General features: G+C 43.6%; 2 protein-coding genes across 6 annotated transcripts in view; both read left to right on the forward strand.

Moving 5' to 3' along the window:
* ptk7b (protein tyrosine kinase 7b) overlaps nt 1–2,269 on the forward strand; it is a 54,113-nt gene extending 51,844 nt beyond the window's left edge. The window contains exon 20 of the mRNA XM_057341751.1: nt 454–2,269. Coding sequence (XP_057197734.1) covers nt 454–614 — 161 coding nt within the window. The 3' untranslated portion in view covers nt 615–2,269. The remainder of the gene's footprint in view (nt 1–453) is intronic.
* Nucleotides 2,270–3,505: 1,236 nt separating this feature from the next.
* The window catches only part of srfb (serum response factor b), a 23,408-nt gene continuing 6,584 nt past the window's right edge, over nt 3,506–20,329 (forward strand). For 2 of the 5 annotated variants that reach the window (XM_057342808.1, XM_057342806.1), the window contains exons 1-5: nt 3,507–4,359; nt 9,777–10,043; nt 17,443–17,692; nt 18,515–18,679; nt 19,998–20,105. In XM_057342808.1, the coding sequence (XP_057198791.1) occupies nt 3,706–4,359; nt 9,777–10,043; nt 17,443–17,692; nt 18,515–18,679; nt 19,998–20,105 (1,444 nt within the window). In that variant the 5' untranslated portion in view covers nt 3,507–3,705. Of the gene's footprint in view, nt 4,360–9,776; nt 10,044–17,442; nt 17,693–18,514; nt 18,680–19,997; nt 20,106–20,329 lie in introns of all 5 variants that reach the window. The other 3 variants (XM_057342805.1, XM_057342804.1, XM_057342803.1) reach the window with 3 other exon arrangements.

A 20,329-nucleotide genomic window follows, 5' to 3' on the forward strand; every position in this document is an offset into this window, starting at 1 on the left:
ACATTCTTTTCGCTCGCTTCATTTTGCTTCCTCAGCGAAATGTCTGTTGGCACGTGTGGCTACACGCACTGACGTCTTTCACATGTTGACAGTTAACAAGTATGTATTATTTAGCACATTTTTCATGTCATGCAGAAAACATGAAAATCTATTATTTATTATCTGAATTAATTAATTATCTGAAGTTTTTTCTATTAAAAAAATTAAACCGTTTAACTGATAATATTAATCGGTCAAAGGGTTTTACTATCGGTTAACGGTTAAACGATTAATATGAACATCCCTAGTTCACATCTATTAAGTTCTTATAACGTTCTTGTATCTATCGATTAAACTTCTTCATTTCTTGTAGCGTGTTACCGAAAGCACAATTCATAACTTCAGACCCGGAACATTCCTTGAATCTTTTTATTGTCCTGAATGAAGATCTGTTGTGTCCTCTGTGTTTTTCAGCTCTTCGGTCTGGAAAACTGAATCCGTGTCCTCCAGAGAACTGTCCCACCGCTGTCAGCAGTCTGATGAGTCGCTGCTGGGCGTCCAGCCCTAAAGAACGACCCGGTTTCAGCGAGATCGCCCGGACTCTGGCACATGTACCCACAGACACTAAAGTCTAATGGATCAACACACATTTCACTGCTACAATCAGAGACTCTGTCGAGACTCGATCCTCCACATTTCAGACACTTGAGTTTGTGTCCAGATAACTTTGACCAAGGTGTAACACACGCTTAGATCCAGGGAGCTCAATCTGCCTTAATAATGGCACGACGAGCGGTTGTTTACCGTTTTGCTGCGTCACTTCAACCCGACGGTGACGTTGTGTCAGTGGAACCTCAGGGACTCCTGGGACCTTCTGTCAGCGCAGGACAATCACACAAACACAGACACATGTCGCTGTGAGCGGTACACAACTATAAATGCTGGACTCACATCACTTGAGTCTGTAGTATGTACAGTATGTGCTGTGGTAAGTGTTTGTCGGTCAAAACGTCACCCGTCCACGACGAAAGTAAACCTGCTGCACAACATGACAATCACAGTCGATCTTATGTATTATTAAAACACAGCTATGCAGCCCTGTCAACAGGTGAAAAGCTTTTATCTCGCGTGTCTGTTAGGACGCAGCGTAAGGTGAATGATTATAAACCACAGACTGAAATTCAAAGCTATAATTCATGTATTTGCCTAGTAATGTGCGTCTGTGAGGTCTGTCAGGGTTGATTCTCATGAGGTGCTCACAGGAGACTGCGTTACTGTAAGAAATAAACATGCAATGCCTTAAATTGCATACGTAAGCCATAATCGCATGTATCATCCGTCTGTCTGTTTTTGATTGATGAATCCTCTCTCGGTTGAAACAAAATCCACATATATCCTGAAACGTCAGGTGTGAATGTGGGATGATTAGGGTGTTGTTTGGGGATCTCGTGTATGTATGAAGGCTCCGTGTTTGTGCATGTTTTGGATGAAATAGTTTTCAACAGGTCAATACTGACGTTTAGTAAAAGTGCCTAGAAAATGAAGGATCGTTTGCTGTTTTTTACAGTATGTTTTTAAGGCAGATTCCTCCCGTGTTCTTTTATATAATCTTTTGTATTTTGTATTGTCCTCTTCTGTTTGTGAGTACAAAAGCACTGTCTGTTGATATTTGTTTTCTCGTGGTTTTATGACACTCATGGTTTTATATTCTGCTTCAGTAAAGGTCACAGTAATCTGCTGCTCTCATTAAACATTCACGTTTTAACAGCCTCGCTGTATTTGCTGAAATGATTTGTCTGTAGTAGTGCAAGGATGAGATCATTTATTGTACACGTTCATGAGCTAGTGTATTACTTGATTCTCTACGAAATACCAAAAACAAATCCGGTGGATCGGGTCATAAGGTCACCCTAACCCTTCAACTTTTTTTTTCTCCGACTGAAGATTGTTCTTCTTTTTCATTGATATCTAAGGCACGGTGGCCAGCGGGTGGCGCTATGCTTGAGCCAAAAACTGGATTACATTTTATTTTTACTGACATGATTCTTAATGATACAGTCAGCCCATAAATGAGCCGGTGTGCAGACACACTTTCTCTCCTGATGTTCTGTGATTCATTCGTGTGGGAGTTGATCGTGAGCTGAGCTTCTTTTGCCATGCAAATAACATCCCATCATCATCAGAGCATCTCATCAGGTGATCAACTGCGTCACATGATGTCTCTGTCTCTGTTAATTCAAAGTTTTCTATGTAAACATACTATAAGCAAAATTGTGTGTAGCTACAATGTTACCAAATCATTATACATAAAACAATAAGAAATACACAACATCACATATCCTAATGTGAAGGATAAAATGAGAAAAATAATGTCTGCATCTCGCTGTCTTTATCTTCATTGTGATCTAAGACATGTGACTGAGATGTTTTTAGTGTGGGCAGGTTTTGTTCTCCTGTGTGTTAGTTTATGTGTTTTAATGATGATCAGCTGAAAGATTCTTTGTCAGGTAGAGTAAAGAACCGTCTCTTTATCAAGAATCATTTTGCCTGTAAAGGATTCTTGATGTGATTGCATCATGTTTGCCTTCAGATCAGTGTTTAAAGTTACTTGATTTTTCAAAACACCAGGACGTAGAAAGAATTCCAAAGAACCCGACAATTAAACATTGTTTGTTTTCCAATACAACCAGACTGTAAAACCAGTTTTGTTTTAAGTGAAACAATATATGAAGAGTTTGGTTCCAAAATGAGATAACTCAAAAATCATGTGCATTCCAATTAATATCAATCAAACTGCAGTTGGTTTTTGATTTAAGCCAGTATGACAAAAAACCGCTAACTTGCACAATAAAACACAATAAAAACATGATTTTTGAATCGATTTAAAAACGGAGTTATCTCATTCTGGAACCAAACTCTTCATATTCAAGCACCGAGTTCCAGTCCAGAGACATATGAGCACATGGTCTTTTGTTTATTTGACCCTTTGTAAAATCTATTAAGTTGAAGAATAAATAAATATGAGGGATCGAGGGATTTAAAACTATTTTAATGAAATGTTCACGTCCTGTTTCATCTAATGCATTTATAACAGTTTCTATGGGAACCGTTAGTGATGTGCCATGAAGTTACATAAATGCTTGTTATTGTTTCGAGTGGCTGAAAATGTTTGTTGTCTATCTCTACAGAATTTAAACATAAAAATCAGGGATAAAATACGATTTTATTACAATTAATGACTGTCTGAACTCTGTCCAGTATCTATTTATGAAGCGGACACGGCAGGCCCCGCCCCTTCTTTGACAGGTTCTGCGAGCGCAACCCTTTTGGTATTTATGCAAACGAAGGCACACTTGTAACCAATGGTGTTGTGGGCCAGTCCCCCACGGACCTATTACCGGACACCACTGAGACTCACCATATAAGGACAGGTGAGTCCAAAAAAGGAAACCAGCCGTTCTTTTTAAGGAGAAAAGTAGATCGGCCGTACAGATCACTCCGCTTCAACACAGTGTTGTGAAGCGCCCGATCAACCCCCGCTCACAGTGGTGATTGACAGCTGCCAGCAGTAGAGTCAGTGTTATGTCTGACAGCTGTTGGAGGTGAATCCTGGAGGTACGGCAGCTGAGAGTGTCACCAGGTGTTTATTCTTCACTTTTACCGGTAGCACTAACCGACGCGGCGGAGTGATCGTACACGCGTGTGGCGCGGAGCTCCAGGAGGAGGATGAGACGGAGAGAGACGCCGGCTGAGAGCGCTCGAGTTCGGCTTCGCTCTTCGAAGTTTCCCGCAGACACTGACGCGCGTTTGTTTACTTTCCCGCCGTGTGTGTTTATGAGCGCGGCCCGTCGCTCCAGCGCTCCGCCGGCGTTATCAGGAACGTTTTGTCCGGTTTATGGTATGTTATCCAGTCAGATAAGTGGAACCGCCGCGGGGAAGAGCGCGAGCGCTGTGCTGATGAACAGCGGGGTCCGGTCGGGGTTCGCGGGAATGCTCGGAGGGAACCCGGGCTCCAGAGGAGGCGTCAGAGCGGGAAACGCGAGCTTGCTGGGACTCGGTCAGGGGATGGTCGGGAGGTTCGAGCCGGATAAAGCGGGACCCCCGCACGGCTGCAGCGGCTCGGACATGGACTCTGACTCGGGCGATGAGGACGAGCTCGCCGGCCGGAGGGTAGGAGGTGTCAAGCGGGAGAGAGCGGAGATGGAGGCGGCGATGGTCGCGCAGGAGGCCGGGTTACCCTCACTGGTCACGGCCGGAGCGGCCGGAGCGAAACCCGGTAAGAAGACGCGTGGAAGAGTGAAGATAAAGATGGAGTTTATAGACAACAAACTGCGGCGGTACACGACCTTCAGCAAGAGAAAGACCGGCATCATGAAGAAGGTCAGAACATCATTGAAACAATTAAAAGTGATTGAAAACTACAGAGAAACCTGAATAATTCTTCTCCGTAAACCATCAGCTGTTTACCATTAACACCAGTACAAAATTCCAGCATGCATGTGTTCGGTCTTACTCCAACAGGACTCCCAACTGGTGTTCTATTGGTTCCTATCTGTCAGATAACATCACACCAATGAAACCAGTAGAAACCCAAGCAGACCATTATAGTTTCTATAAAACCAATTCAACAACCAGCAGAGCAGTGTTTAAACGCTTTGAATGGTTGAATTGTCTTTATCATCACTCCAGTAGGTTGTGTAAAACATGACCCAAACTACCAGTGTAAGTTCATGTGCTCGTGTCGAGACATGGGTCACGGGCTGCTCTCTGAACGCTTGCTGGTTCGAACCCTGCTGGCGTTCTCATTTGTGTCCGACTGATTTCTCCCGCAAGTGTTCCAAGAGAAATATCTACTCAAAAAGTCTTCTTTAGGTCTCTTGAGCTTGAAAGAGCATCATGCGAGCGGCAGTAAGTCGTTTTCTCTGGAAGGAAAGGATTGTGCGTGTCTTTGGGAGGATCTGTGTGTGGTGTACAGGAGAGACTGTGATATCACATGTCTGCTCATCTGGTATACGCTGACTTGAAGTGACAACAGACACGACGGGCTCGGAGCTTTAAATAGAAGTGAGCGAGTGACATTCAGAGAAGCAGCTCGACCGCCCCGCACACACACGACACATGAATCTGCCCCAAAACAACACTTCACTTCATGAGTCTCTAGAGGTTAAAACAGTTGTTTACAGCAGGTGGGCATACGTGAAGTTGTGTCACATCGCTTATGTCTGACGTGACGATATAACCTGTTAAATAATGCAGGTTGCAATGCAACTGCAGTGTGGAAGGTGTGCAGTGTCTCTTTCAGGTCCTCTTCCTGAGGGATGTGCCGATTTGTATTTTTAAGATGTCAGTTGAATGACACAGATCTCAGATGTCGTCATTTAAGAACCCAAGTTCATCATCCAGAAATTCTACAGGTCCAGGCGCGTGATGATAACCCCAGATTGGTAATGTCATGAGATGTGATTTCAGACAACTCGTGTGTTGATGTGATTTTTCAGTGGGCTGGTCAGAGTTGAGCGACAGCTGAATAAACAGCGAGGTGACATCCACACAGACAAACTTCTGCTGTTGTTTTGATGCTGCGTTGTGTTTGATCTCAACGGCTTCTCATTTACAGCTCACACTCTACAGCTGCTGCTGAGACACCCGCATGCACGCAGGACACACACGCACAGCACACACAGACACACACACGTACGTGCACACACACACGCGTGCACACACAGACACACGTGCGCACACAGACACACACACGCGTGCACACACAGACACACGCACACAGACGCACGCACGCACATAGACACAGACAGACACACGCACACAGACACACGCACGCACACACAGACACACACGCACGCACACACAGACACACGCACACAGACACACGCACGTACACACAGACACATGCACACAGACACACGCACACACAGACACACACGTGCGAACGCACACACACACAGACACACGTACACACAGACACACACGTGCGCACGCACACACACACAGACACACGCACACACAGACACACGCACACACAGACACACATGTGCACACGCACAGACAGACACACACACACGTACGCACTCACACAGACACACGCACGCACACACAGACACACACGTGCGCACGCACACAGCCACACACAGACGCACACACACACAGACACACACAGACACAGACACACATGTGCGCACGCACACAGACACACACACAGACACACGCACACACAGACTCACACGTGCGCACGCACACAGACACACACGTGCGCACGCACACAGACACACACAGATGCACACAGACACACACGCACAGACACACACGCAGACACAGACACACGCACAGACACACACACACACAGACACACATGTGCGCACGCACACAGACACACGCACACACAGACACACACGTGCGCACGCACACAGACACACGCACGCACACACAGACACACACGCAGACACACGCACAGACAGACACACACGTGCGCACGCACACAGCCACACACAGACGCACACAGACACACACAGACACACGCACAGACACACACGCACACACAGACACACATGTGCGCACGCACACAGACACACGCACAGACACACACGCAGACACACGCACGCACACACAGACACACACGTGCGCACGCACACAGCCACACACAGACGCACACAGACACACGCACAGACACACACGCACACACAGACACACATGTGCGCACGCACACAGACACACGCACGCACACACAGACACACACGTGCGCACGCACACAGCCACACACAGATGCACAGACACACGCACAGACAGACACACATGTGCGCACGCACACAGACACACGCACAGACACACACGCAGACAGACACACGCACACACAGACACACATGTGTGCACGCACACTGACACACACGCACACAGAGACACACGTGTGCGCACACACACAGACACACGCACACACAGACACACACGTGCGCACGCACACAGCCGCACACACACGCGCACACAGACACGCACTCACTCACACACACTTCAGCTCTGCAGACATGGTTGAAGATTGACATAATAAAAGTACTTTTTAAATTGAATTTAAAACAGACACACCACCTCACTGAAGATATACACACGCACATGTGTGTTTATTTATATAAACAGCTCCTGGATTCTGATTGGTGGATAGCTGTTATTTATTCAATGAGCAATGAGCATAAATCACGGTTCTGTCATACCTTATCGCTTAAATAAACTTTTAACCTTTACAAGTTATATTAAACTTCATGTCCATGTTGATTGACCATTTAGTTTTACTACCTCGTCTTTTCTGTGAGGTTTTACATACGCTGTGATTTGTGATATGTTGCGTTTACTAAAGATGTTCGAGATGTTTGGTGTTAATAAATGAAAGAAAGATTTATTTGTTTGTTTGGAATGAGCGGTTTAGACATGTTTAGTTTGTGTTTGACACGAGGAGTGTGTGTCTTGTTTTTCACCTCATCCAGACAGAGTTTATTTCGGTACATTCCTCCTCGTCTCTGTGCAGCTCTGATGGAGAGTCGGACTGTTCTGTGGTCAGTTTGGTGTTTCATGATCTCTGGGATGTAGAATTTGCTCTTGTTTACCGTTTTAGATGCACAGCCTCACTCAGTCACACACACTCACAAACTCTCTTTCACTAGCACACACACACGCATGTTGGGTTTCCATGTTTTATGGGGACATTCCATAGACACAATGGTTTTTATACTGTACAAACTGTATCTCATATTCCCTCCCCCTAACCCTAACAATCACACACAACTGTCTGCTCTTTTACATTTTCACAAAAGTTCATTCTGTGTGATTTATAAGCTTGTTTCCTCATGGGGACCAAAAAATGTCCCCACAAGGACAAGGGTTTTGGATATTGCCATCTTTGTACCGTAGGGTTTACCCTTCCCACACACACACACACACACACACACAGGCGGGCCACGCGCACAAACCACGCACAAACCACAAACCACTTCTTTCTTCAGGTAAAGCACGTAGATAAACCATAAAGCTTTTATACAGTAGAAAATATTGCAGGTGTCCTGAAATGTCATCCTACCCGTCAGATTATCCTACCAGGCAACGCGCACATCAATGTTACGTCATTTTTTTGCGCTATAAAATCATTCTACCTGTTTATTTTGTACTGCTACGGGAATATGATAGTGTATTGTCGTTGTTAAATCGTTCTACATATTATTTAATACCCATAGTACAATTTGATTACGCTGTAAATTAATCCTACATGTTTCTTTTATGCTGGTAATCTGACAGGGTATTTTGCATTGTGAAATCATTCTACATGTTTATTGTGTCGATGTGGTTTAGATTATATGAAGTTTTGTTCTGACAGGGTAGGACCATTGGAACACCGGTACAGCCCCGCGACGCGAGCGTGAGGTTTTGCTTTGCCGACGCAGCTCGTCTTTCTCTTGGTCTGTGTGTGCAGCGACCGGCAGAAACCAGCAGCACTTTCAACTGACCCAACAAAACAGCTTCCATAATTCTGTCACTGTTCCTGACTGCCTGGGCATATGAACATGAACCTTCACGCTAAAGCCTACATCGCATGATAATGTTATAACGCGTATTTTCCATTATTATCGATTATCGTCTGGTATCTGTCTGTTGTAATCGACATCGGGATATGTGCGAGACATTGGCTATATACGATAACATCGTCACATCGCCCAGCCCTAGGTGTGTGTGTGTGTATAAGTGTACAGAAAGAGTCTGTGTATGAGTGAAAGAGAGAGAGGGAGGAAATTTGTGAATGTGTATGAGAGACAAAGTGTGTGTGTGTGTGTTCATGTTTGTATATCCCGGTGGGGACCTAAACCTGAATACACACCAACACATGGGGACTCGTGTCACCGTGGGGACCAAAATTGAGGTCCTCATGGGCACAAAAGCTTATAAATTGTGCAGAACAATATTTTTTACAAATCTAAAAATGCAAAAAGTGTTCTATGATCTTTAGGTTTAGGGATAGGGTTAGGGATAGGGGATAGAATATACAGTTTGTACAGTATAAAAACATTACTCCTATGGACTGTCCCCACGGAGATAGTCAACCAGACACGTGTGTGTGTGTGTGTGTGTGTGTGTGTGTGTGTGTGTGTGTGTGTGTGTGTGTGTTGTTTGGTGTGAAGGTTGCATTTCCTCTTTTTTATGAAGTGAGTCACACAGATTTTGTTGCGTTAATTTCATCACGTCAGATGTCTTTTGTCTGTGTGTGTTATTCAGAGTAAAGTCACTGTGTGAAACACTACAGCTGAAACATCTGCTGTAGGTGCTCTCACGTGTTGTTTATTTATTAGTAATTGTCATTTATTGAATTATTTTTCTAAGAGACATTAGTAGAAAATTACGTTTTTACACGCTCTGAATTAAAAAAGCTTTACACTTGATGAAGTTTTGGAGAGAAGGATTAATAGTGATGTTTGACCGTGTGGTTACTTGTGTTGGTTGATAATGTCTGAATGACTGACTCTAGATCAGATGTTCTGCTGTGTTGATCGTGTCATATATCAAGAGCTCAGACTCCAGCAGCGTCAGCTCTATTTCTAGAGTTTTATCTTATCATTGTCTTCGTTCTGCTGTAGGATCTGAGTCAGTTTAAGAGCTGTCCGTCCATTTTACTCGCCGTCTGTCAATGTCAACACAGTATAATACACGATTTCTCTATTGTGAACTTTTTTCATGTAAAATTACATTAGCGTCTGTGTGATGAAAGTCACATGTAATGTTCTAATGTGATTTCTCTCTTTGTGTGTTTAAAGGCCTACGAGCTCTCCACGCTCACAGGAACACAAGTCCTGCTGTTAGTGGCCAGCGAGACGGGTCACGTCTACACGTTTGCCACGCGCAAACTGCAGCCCATGATCACCAGTGAGACGGGAAAAGCTCTGATCCAGACCTGTCTGAACTCTCCGGACTCTCCGCCGCGATCGGACCCGTCCACAGACCAGAGGATGAGCGCCACGGGCTTCGAGGAGACGGATCTCACCTACCAGGTGTCCGAGTCAGAAAGTCTCGGTGAAACCAAGGTGAGCCGTGCTGCTTTCTGCTTTCTTACAGTCAGTTAAATGTTTGGCTTTGATCTGAAGATAAGATCTGAAAGATGTATGATTATGTGAGTAGATGACTATCTGTCTGCAGAATAAATCACATGAACAGAAAAGCTCCAGAATCTACACAGTGAAGGATTAGTGTTGTCATCTTAAAGACGTGAAGGATTCCAGCCGTCTGGTGTTCCTCCTTTTGTTTTCAGTCGTTCTTCATCCAGCACGCTCTGAAGCTGTTGAGCGATTTAAACCTCCACACTCGCTCTGAATGCTGTACGTTTCATCTCAGAAAAAGATAAACAAATATAAATCGTCTTGGACTTATTATGACCTTCACTTTGTAGGTTGTTGACTCCGTGCAGCCAGAGAATAAATCTGAGTTTAATGGCACGAGAGACTCGTGGCTCGCTGGGAGCTATAAGTCTTGAATCCTATAATATTCTATTCTGTACAAGAGATTAAAGATTTATTGTTTGGATGAAAATGAAACATCTGTGTTCACTTGTAGATGTCTGTTTGGATGAAGGATTGATGTGTGTTTGTTCTGCTTTGGCTTTACTGATACTCAGTGTTGGGCGAGTTACTCTGAAAAAGTAATTCATTACTAGTTACAAATTACATTTTCAATAGTGTAATTAGATTGCCGTACAAATTACTCTCTCCAAAAAGTATTTGATTACTTATTACTAATTACTTTCTATATGCTACAACTAGGGCTGTCACGATTATGAAATTTGACTGACGATTAATTGTCTAATAAATCATTGCGATTATGACGATTAATTGTCTGTTTTAGGGCTTTGGTGATTATGACGATTAATTGTCTGTTTTTGAGCTTTGACATTTAATTCTCATACATTTTTGATTCAGCGATTGAAACGACCATATTGTTCTGAATACAAGACTGTTTTTTCTTGGAAATACATTGGAAAAAATTAGGTCGTCATATATTTAAGGTTTAGGCTTTTACCTGTCAAATACTTGTAAATGAAGTAAATTGATCAGGTGTGAATTGAAGCCACCATTAAAATACTATCAGTCATAGAAAAGCTTCTAGTCTGTTTTTTTCTCAATTGCAAGACTACAATACAATTTTACTTGTATGTTAATGAAATTTTAGTAGACTGGTTTTCACACTGAGATTTGCTTAAATAATATTAAATTGTACTGCAGGTAATTTGTATATGTTTTAGTTTTTTTTAAGTGATTGTGTTGTGGTGGTACATTTTACAAGTATTACCATGCTTTAGTAACAATATATACACTAAAATATGCAATATGCAGATGCACTACAGCTCCCCCTAGTGTCTTCTATAGAGATGTGCAATAATTGCGATGATCTGAAACCATCGCGATGAGGTCAAACAATCGCGATGAGACGATTATTTAATAATCGTGACAGCCCTAGCTACATCAACCTTGATTAGTTCAGTGATTCAAGGATAGACATGAAACGGCTCTTTTAATTCATTCAAATAAATAATATTAAACTACATAAAGTACTCTTATTAACTGACCAAAGTATACAAATGTGAGAAGGACACATTAAAGCAGGGATTTTAAAGTTAGACTTTGAATTTTGATTCAATTCCACTATTGCACACACATATATTACACAAAGTATTTAGTTTAGTATAAAAGTAATTCAATTACAGTACCTAATTGCTTAGTAAGTAGTTACACCCAACCCTGCTTGATACTGTCATCATTCAGAAGTGCCAGACAAATCAGATTAGGATATTATCAGTGTTTGTAAGCGTTTATTCAGCTGTGACCTACATACAGTTAAAAGAATACTGTTACTGTGACTAGGGTTGGGAATCGTTTCAATTTTATCGATTCCAATTCCGATTCTGCTTGATTTCGATTCCCAGTTTTGATTCCACAGTTGAAGTAAAACATTTAGATATCAACCTGTATGGTCATTTAGCCTGCTTATTGACTTGTTTGCAAAATATATATATATATATTTATGAGCAGCGTTTTGTGTATATTTACACATAGAAACACACCTTTTCTGATTTATTACAATTTGTATTATCATAGTTGAACTACATCATGGTTAAACTGCAGTTACTATAATGCAACTATGGTTAATTTGTGATTCTGTGCTTTAATACAAATTCTATATCTAAACTATGCTTACTATAGTAAAAAATATCGATAATTTTCATAAGGGTTTTTATTGAGATATCAGCAGATCATGCAACGCATGTACTTTTCTGAAAATATGCATACAGGAATTGTTAAGAGGAATTCAAATTTTAATCTCAAGTATCCGATTACTATTCCTTTCGATTCCGATCCGATTCCTAGCCTTTCGATTCCGATTCCAAATTGGAATTGATTTTCGATTCCCAACCCTAACTGTGACTGCTACTTATTAAACATGATCAACATTATTAACACTAAATTCAATAGTCCATTATCAGTTATTCTATATGTGTCTGTTCACATGTAAAGCGTTTAGTTTCGATGTTTTGTGTAATTTTTAGATGTGTTACAGTGTCTCATGGTTTAGATGTGGTGGGTCCGGTAACTTTGTCAGCCGTATGTCGTTCAGTTTCTGAATTCTATTGTGATAAACTCAAATAGTCTGGAGTTGTGGCGGCCTGGCGTTCGGATGGACGCTGTTTGTGAGCAGCACCAGCTCCTGAACTTTCTCTCAGACACAGTTGAGCACCTACATCTCATTGATAAAAACATGATTCTGCCTCTATGGCCTTATATGGTGAGGTTTCCCAGCGCGCCGTTCGCAGGGCCCCTCGCATTCCATATAAGCTGCAGCTGTCTGTGGACCCGCTGCTATAGTGTCTGTAGAAGTTTTTTTTGCTCAGGAGGTTTGGGAGAATATTGGGTCTGTGGGTCCTGCATGTGGCAACGGTGTGCACAGACAGCCATGCAGTAGATGGCAGCAGCAGGTGCATGCAGTCATGCATCAGGGAAGTGGCAACAGCATGCTGCATGGTGTTAGCAGGCACAAAAAGATGTGCATCAGGGTGACAGTGGGCACAGGCAGTCGTGCATCAGGGTGACAGTGGGCACAGGCAGTCGTGCATCAGGGTGACAGTGGGCACAGGCAGTCATGCGGTGGAGCTATGGCGACAGCAAGCGCAAGTACCCATGCAGCACGGTGACTCAGGCACAGGCAGTCGTGCAGCAGGGTGACAGCGGGCACAGGCAGACTAGAGAAGACAGACAGAAACAGTCTGCTGTGTGTTATTGTAATCTCTTGAGTGTAGTGTTTTTATTGGACAGAAACACAGTTATTGCTTTTACACATGTCTCACATCATGTACACTGACTGTGTTTAAATCTCTTTAGTCTTTTTGTTATGAAGTGAAGCATCACTTGTTCTGTTTCACTGTTCGTTATAAATGACATCCCAAATCAAAGCTGCTGGTGCTTTTTTGAACAACTAGATTAGAATGAGTAGTAAGAATATTTGCCCTGATCAGTAAGGCACAGCTTTAAAGATCAATGAAGGGTTTTTCTTTGCTGTGGTTTGCAGGTGTAGAGTTCATGATGCTGAACATGATTCATCTGATGTGTTGAGTGATGTTATGATCATCTCTTATATGAAGTGTTCTGTTAAGAGATTGACAGCGGCACAACATAATATTCATATTTTTTTCAACAAATTATGTGAATTTTTATCTTTAAAATATTAAAGATTGTCTCAATTCATCATAGCAGCGGCTTTCAAGCGTTGGGTTGAGCTCAAATCACCCACATCCCTGAGCTCAAATCACACAGATGAGCAGTGTGTGTCTTTGGCTTTCCCGGCTGTTTTTCTGGAGAATACGGAATCATTCTGCCTACAATGTAAATGATCTCGGGAAACGCCGTTCCCTCGATTCATCACTCATGACATGTTTTTACTGCCTCAGCCGGAGTTCTCAACGCTGCTTCAGCAGTGAGGTGTCGCTGAGATAATAGAGAGTCAATTTACTGAGATATGAGGTCTTATCAGAGACCAGAGCTAAAGACGGCGTCTGGACGAGAGAGAAACCCGTGAAATATCAGGTCATGGGAAGTAAGTCGTGTAAATGAAGAGACAGGAGAGATGGGCAGCGGTCAGCCGAGGACTCTGGACTGTCACAGACCGCTGGGCTTCATGTTGAGCAATGTGTCAGTGATGGGAGGGGTCGTGAGCAGCCGGAGGGGCCCGTCGGGATTGGCTCCTCTTCTCTAACTTGGGCTGCTTTGCCTTTTTTAGCCGTCCCAAATGAAGCCGTGAATTCCATATCGCTGGCAGGGCGACAGACGCGAGACAGCAGCCAGAGAGAGGGAGAATAGAAAGAGAGCGTAGACCAGAGCAGGACATATAATAGACCTGTTTTGTTTGATAGCATGGAGAGAAAATCCCGTAGTTTATGGTCTGAGTTCAGTCGTCTTTTAGTCATTTGAATAATGTGCATGTAAATGAATGTTGTATTTTCTGACAGTCAATACCAGACTTTTGTTTTTCTTTGTAAGCAGTTTAGATTGAACAAACATTTTCTCCATTTCACATTCTCAGTGAGTTTTAAGGGACAGTTCACCCAAAAAAATTGGTTGTAAACCTGAGTGTGAGTCTTTCTTCGGTGGATCACAAAAGAAGATATTTTGAGATATGTCTCTTTGGCTTTGTGTTCATAAAGTGATGTCACTCAGTTAATAATAAATCACACAAACACACAAGCTGTGTCTGAAATCTCAGTACGTACTGAATTTAAATAAGCACCTACCTATCAACTTACCGTTAAAACAGTACGGTCTATGTAGTATGAATGGGAGTAGTATGAATACATTTAGGATAAAAACATAATTTATTCACGAGAAAGTCATTTGAAAAATTGACGGCTATTTATATTTGAATTACGTTTGAAATGTGACCGTTGCTCAGCTCCCGTGGCATCATGGGATAGAGAAGTAAATCTGGGCGGAAGCAGTAGACCATCCGGGTATTTCTCGCCTACTGTTTTGTTCATAGTGAGGTTTTGGACATTAAGGGTTAGTCAGTTTCTTCAGAGCTGTGCCGGAGCAAATGTTGTAGAGTTTTGTTTCTGCGAGGGAGACTTTCAGTCTGTTGATAACTTCTTTTGTTTTGTGTGTGGCTGTAAAATAAAAACAACTGTCTCTGTTTCACTCTTATCATAGTCTCGTGCATTTACACTTATGCATTTGGCAGACGCTTTTATCCAAAGCGACATACATTGCATTATACTGTACATTTTTGTGCAATCCCCTGGGATCAAACCCATGACCGTGGCGTTGCTAGTGCCATGCTTTGACCACTGAGCCACAGGAAAGTCCCCTTTAGTGTTTCAGGTCAGATTCAGATCGTCTGGATTTTCAGAGAAACGTGTGTGTGTGTGTGTGTGTGTGTGTGTGTGTGTGTGTGCTTGTGATGTGAATGAGACCCTGTGACGGGTTAAACGCTTGTGTTTCCTGACAGCTGTCACACCTTCAGCTGTTCCCCTCACCCCCCCACGCTCCTTCACTGTCCTGCGTGACTTTCACCAGAGCATGTCCTGCAGCGTGAGGGATTGATGGATGTGATTGGTCAGTTTGTGAGTTTGATCATTAGCCGGGTTTCCATCTATAGTTGCGAATTTAGCTTATGCACAAAACTGGAATATTGCATAAAACTTTTACACTGTTCAGTTTCTTACACTGTTTTACAATTTTACAAATTGTTTTACTCATCTTGACATTATAACCCTCTCATTACATCCATTTTTCTAGTAGAAAGGTCACCTCAGGTCACACCATGCACATGCTTGACTGCTAATGGAAACCCGAGAGAGAGAGAGAGATAAAGTGAGAAACATAGACAGAGAGAGAGAGAGAGAGAGAACGAGAGAGATAAAGTGAGAAACATAGAGAGAGAGCGAGCGAGCGAGTGAGAGAGAGCGAGTGAGAGAACGTGAGAGAGAGAGAGAGAGAGAGAGAGAGAGAGAGAGAGAGAGAGAGAGAGAGAAAGAGCGAGAGCGAGCGAGAGGGAGTGAGTGAGAGAGAGAGAGAGAATGAGAGAGAGAGAGAGAATGAGAATGAGAGCGAGAGACAGAGAGAGAGAGAGCGAGAGCGAGAGCGAGTGAGAGTGAGAGTGAGAGAGAGAGTGAGAGTGAGAGGGAGCTATAAAGTGAGAAGCATAGACAGAGAGAGAGAGAGAGAGAGAGACAGAGAGAGAGAGAGAGAGAGAGAATGAGAATGAGAATGAGAGCGAGAGACAGAGAGAGAGAGAGAGCGAGAGCGAGAGAGCGAGAGCGAGAGCGAGAGCGAGTGAGAGTGAGAGAGAGAGAGAGAGAGAGTGAGAGTGAGAGTGAGAGTGAGAGGGAGCTATAAAGTGAGAAGCATAGACAGAGAGAGAGAAAATGCTAATGGCAACTTAAGCTGCAGGAGTGTGTGTGTGTGTGGGGGGGGAAGGGTAAACCCTACAGTACGGGGACAAAATGTCCCCACAAAGATGGCAATATCCAAAACCCTTGTCCTTGTGGGGACATGTTTTGGTCCCCATGAGGAAACAAGCTTATAAATCATACAGAATGAACTTTTGTGTAAATGTAAAAGAGCAGACAGTTGTGTGTGATTGTTAGGGTTAGGGGGAGGGAATATGAGATACAGTTTGTACAGTATAAAAACCATTGTGTCTATGGAATGTCCCCATAAAACATGGGAACCCAACATGTGTGTGTGTGCGTGTGCGTGTGTGTGTGAGTGTGTGTGTGTGCGCGTGCGCGTGTGCGCGTGCGTGTGCGCGTGTGTGTGTCACATCCATTTGTCCAGTAACATAAAGTGTATTATTGTTATAGATACAGGTTGATATTTTTGTAAATATTATAAAATTGAGTGTATTATAAATGTTATTTATTTCAATATTGCTCAGCATTGTTGTAAGATTAAAGTTGCAATGATTCTAAACAATCCACTTGGTTTTCTTTATGCTAAATATAATTTCTTATTTCCAGTTTTGTCTTTAAAGTAGAAACCTGTGGGGTTTTGTCACATTCAGAGGTGTGCCGTCCAATGTCTCTCATATGTTACTCTCGCATATGTCGTGTACGAAACATCACTTCTGTCCTGAACAGCTCAGACATGTTGCATTTGAGAGCAGTTGTCATAGCAACCAGTCACCATCAAAGCACATTTATCCAGCGTTTATCACGAATGGATCTGAACGAGTAAGGTTTGCTATGAATGACGTGAGTTTTGTCTGTGATTTTGATGGCCGGAAACTTGTATTGTACTCTTCATCTGAAGCTTTGAGCTTCATTGTTCAATAAGCTTTAAAAGTTGTCATCTTCCCATCTTGGAACATTTAGGTTTGGAGTCTGTAGCAGCACACAACTGAATGATCTCGGTCAAAGGCTCATGGGTGTTCTTATTTTCCCATCAGGACTCTTTAAAGCCGACCTTCACCGTGGCCAGTCTGCCGGGCAGCAGCAGCTCTCAGACCACCGTACCCACCACCTCCACCAGCATGCAGGTCACCTGCGGCCCCACCTTCCCCATCACCAACTACCTGGCACCCATCTCTGCCGGCGCCAGCTGTAACTCCATCGCAGGAGCCAACGGTACGGTTCTGAAGAGCGCAGGAGCGTCAGGAGGAGTCATGCAGATACCCGGTGGATTTACCTTCATGTCAGGTGAGCGCCTGTCTCTTTTCCCTGGTTCTCAGCTCTAGTTGTGGTTTGGGGGTTTGGCCTTGTTTTTTGGGGGTCATTTTGGCTACTCATAGTCATAATTGACAGGTTTGCTATCATGGCTGCTTGTCAACATCATTTTGAATCCTGTTAAGCTTTTAGTAGAACGAAGCAGTTGTGCGCGTGTGTTGAAGGTTTCATTCACCTCATCCAGTTAAATATCACACAGCAGCGCGCCGTCTCTTGTGCCTTTGATTGCTGTTGTAGATGGAGATTCATTTGCATGAGCAAACAAAAGCGGCGGAGCGCTCTCACGGATGAATATTCAATGCCTGTGGTCAGATGAGAATGAGAGCAGCAGAGGAGCCGAGGATCATGGGTATCAGGAGACAGCGTGTACAGTAAATGTAGTGCGAGTGGGTGCAGAGTATTTTTGTATCGTGCTCAGATATTTCTGGTAGATGTGGTCTTGAGCGGGCGTTTGCAGTTTGACTGTTTTCCTGTGAACGCTCTGTTTCCTGCGTCAGCGTCTCTCAGCTGTTCGAGTTTGGGCGTACAGGCAGGTGGCCCATCGGTCGGCCCGCAGGCGTCACGTCCTCTCACACCGGCTGCTGTAAATTACCACGATAACAGCTGCGCTTTCACCTGACGACCTTCCGTTCACCTTCTCTTATCTCTTGTTTTTATTTTGGGGTGCAGTGATGCCATCAGTACCGAATGATTTTCCTGTTTGTGTTTTATATTATGCATGTGCATTGACAGGTATATCTGCTGCACTGTAGTCTCGTTTGTTTCTCCACTCTTCTCTCGTGTTTTATTCATCAGGCACTCCGTTTGCGCCCGGGACTTCCACCATTCCTCTGGGTCAACTGCAGCAACATTCACTCGCCCTGCAGAGTTCACTGGGTCAGACCGCCTCATCCGCCCTAAACCACCCGCAACAGAACCAACAAGCTGTGTTCCGCCTGCCCGCCACCGTTTCCCTCGCCGGTGAGTGTGTAATGATTGCGAGTGTGTCCTTGAGACGACCAACAACATTGTGTGCTTCGGCCAGCAGTCCTCATGAGGAAAATTGATTATTAAAGGTCAAGAATGGGATTTATAGCGGCCACTAGCGGCGAGTTTTAAAATTGCAACCAATCTCTGTCACGACAGTGGCCGCCACAGTACAAAAGATTGAGAGAAAGATTGTCTAAAAATCACCCCCGAGGAGGTTGCTTTGATTCGGATCAGTATGTGAGTAACATTGGTTTTCTGTTTGTTAGAACCAAGATATATTGTTGTTGTTGTAATATTAGCTGTGTTACTGTGCGTTCACACCGCCGCCATCGCTCTGGCCGCCCTGCCAACAGCGCTGCAGAAAGATTCGTGGACGCTCTGGCACTCTGACGCACACCTAAGTTTACAGGGCTGCGTTCTCTGGAATCCTCTCAAGCGGTGGGCTTCTACGTTCTGATTCGTTGCTGCCGAACCGCATCATAGCTCATTACCATAAAGTTGACTTGATTTTAACTCTCCTCGACGCCCTCAACGGCCAAGATGCGCCGCTGCTCGCTGCCGGCTCACATTGAAAATTAATGCCACTTTGACGCTCTCGACGTCGGCGGTGTGAACGCACAGTAACGGAGCAGTTTTGAGCGTTATTGTTGATCTGGAACCAGTCTGCTGCTTGTATATGCTCGTGTCGTCTTCGCTTCTTTTATTCATTTGCATTATTATTTGCGTGCTCTAAGCTATGATAAAGCTAAGGATTCATGCTTGCATTGCACAGCACGTTTGAGGGCAGAGCTAGCTAACAGTACATAGCAACGCTGTTAAAGGCGTTTGATCTGACAGCGAGATAGCAGTTAGGAGTCAGTTAGTGGACGTTTTTCCTCCTTTGTAAAGTCAGGGACAACCGGACTACTTACCGCAGCGGAGAGGAAGAGGAAACACGCTTTGTAGAGCTGTTTGTTCGTTTAGAGCTGCTGTGCAAAACATGGCGGTGAATTCAATGTATGTAGGCCCGCTCTGTATGTAGATAGTAATAGTTTATTCTAAGATAATACAAACATAACTGTTCATTACGTAAGGTCTATTTACACCTATAAAGACATCGTTTTGTATATTACATTGCAATTCTGTCAATAGATCCTCCAAAAAATACCATTCTGCTACTTTAAGCTAAATGATGAAAAAAGTAAAAGGAACAATCAAGGTGTTTAAGTATGTATTGATTGTTCCTTTAATGATTGAAATAGTTTTTTGGGAGGTTTTAGCTTGCAGGACATCAGACATGTGTCATGTTGTGCTTGTGTGTTTGTGTCAGGGGGTGCTGTACCCCATCAGCTCCAGACCATACAGGTTCAGCCCAGCACTCAGTCTGGATCCATCAGCACCAGCGACAGTGGTCCAGAGAGCAGCACCGCATCCACCGGTACAACAAACACACATCACATCATTAACAAACACATCACAAAGATTATACACAAAAGAATGTGCTTTAATGGAAACTGAGTCAGCAGCTTCTGAGGTTCTTTTCGGTTTAAACTTGTGTCACACTGACACCTAGAGCTGAACATCTGTAATTACAGTTGACTCTCTCTCTCTCTCTCTCTCTCTCTCTCTCTCTCTCTCTCTCTCTCTCTCTCTCTCTCTCTC

Source organism: Triplophysa rosa, linkage group LG9 (assembly GCF_024868665.1).
Source record: "Triplophysa rosa linkage group LG9, Trosa_1v2, whole genome shotgun sequence".
NCBI classification, from domain to species: Eukaryota; Metazoa; Chordata; class Actinopteri; order Cypriniformes; family Nemacheilidae; genus Triplophysa; species Triplophysa rosa.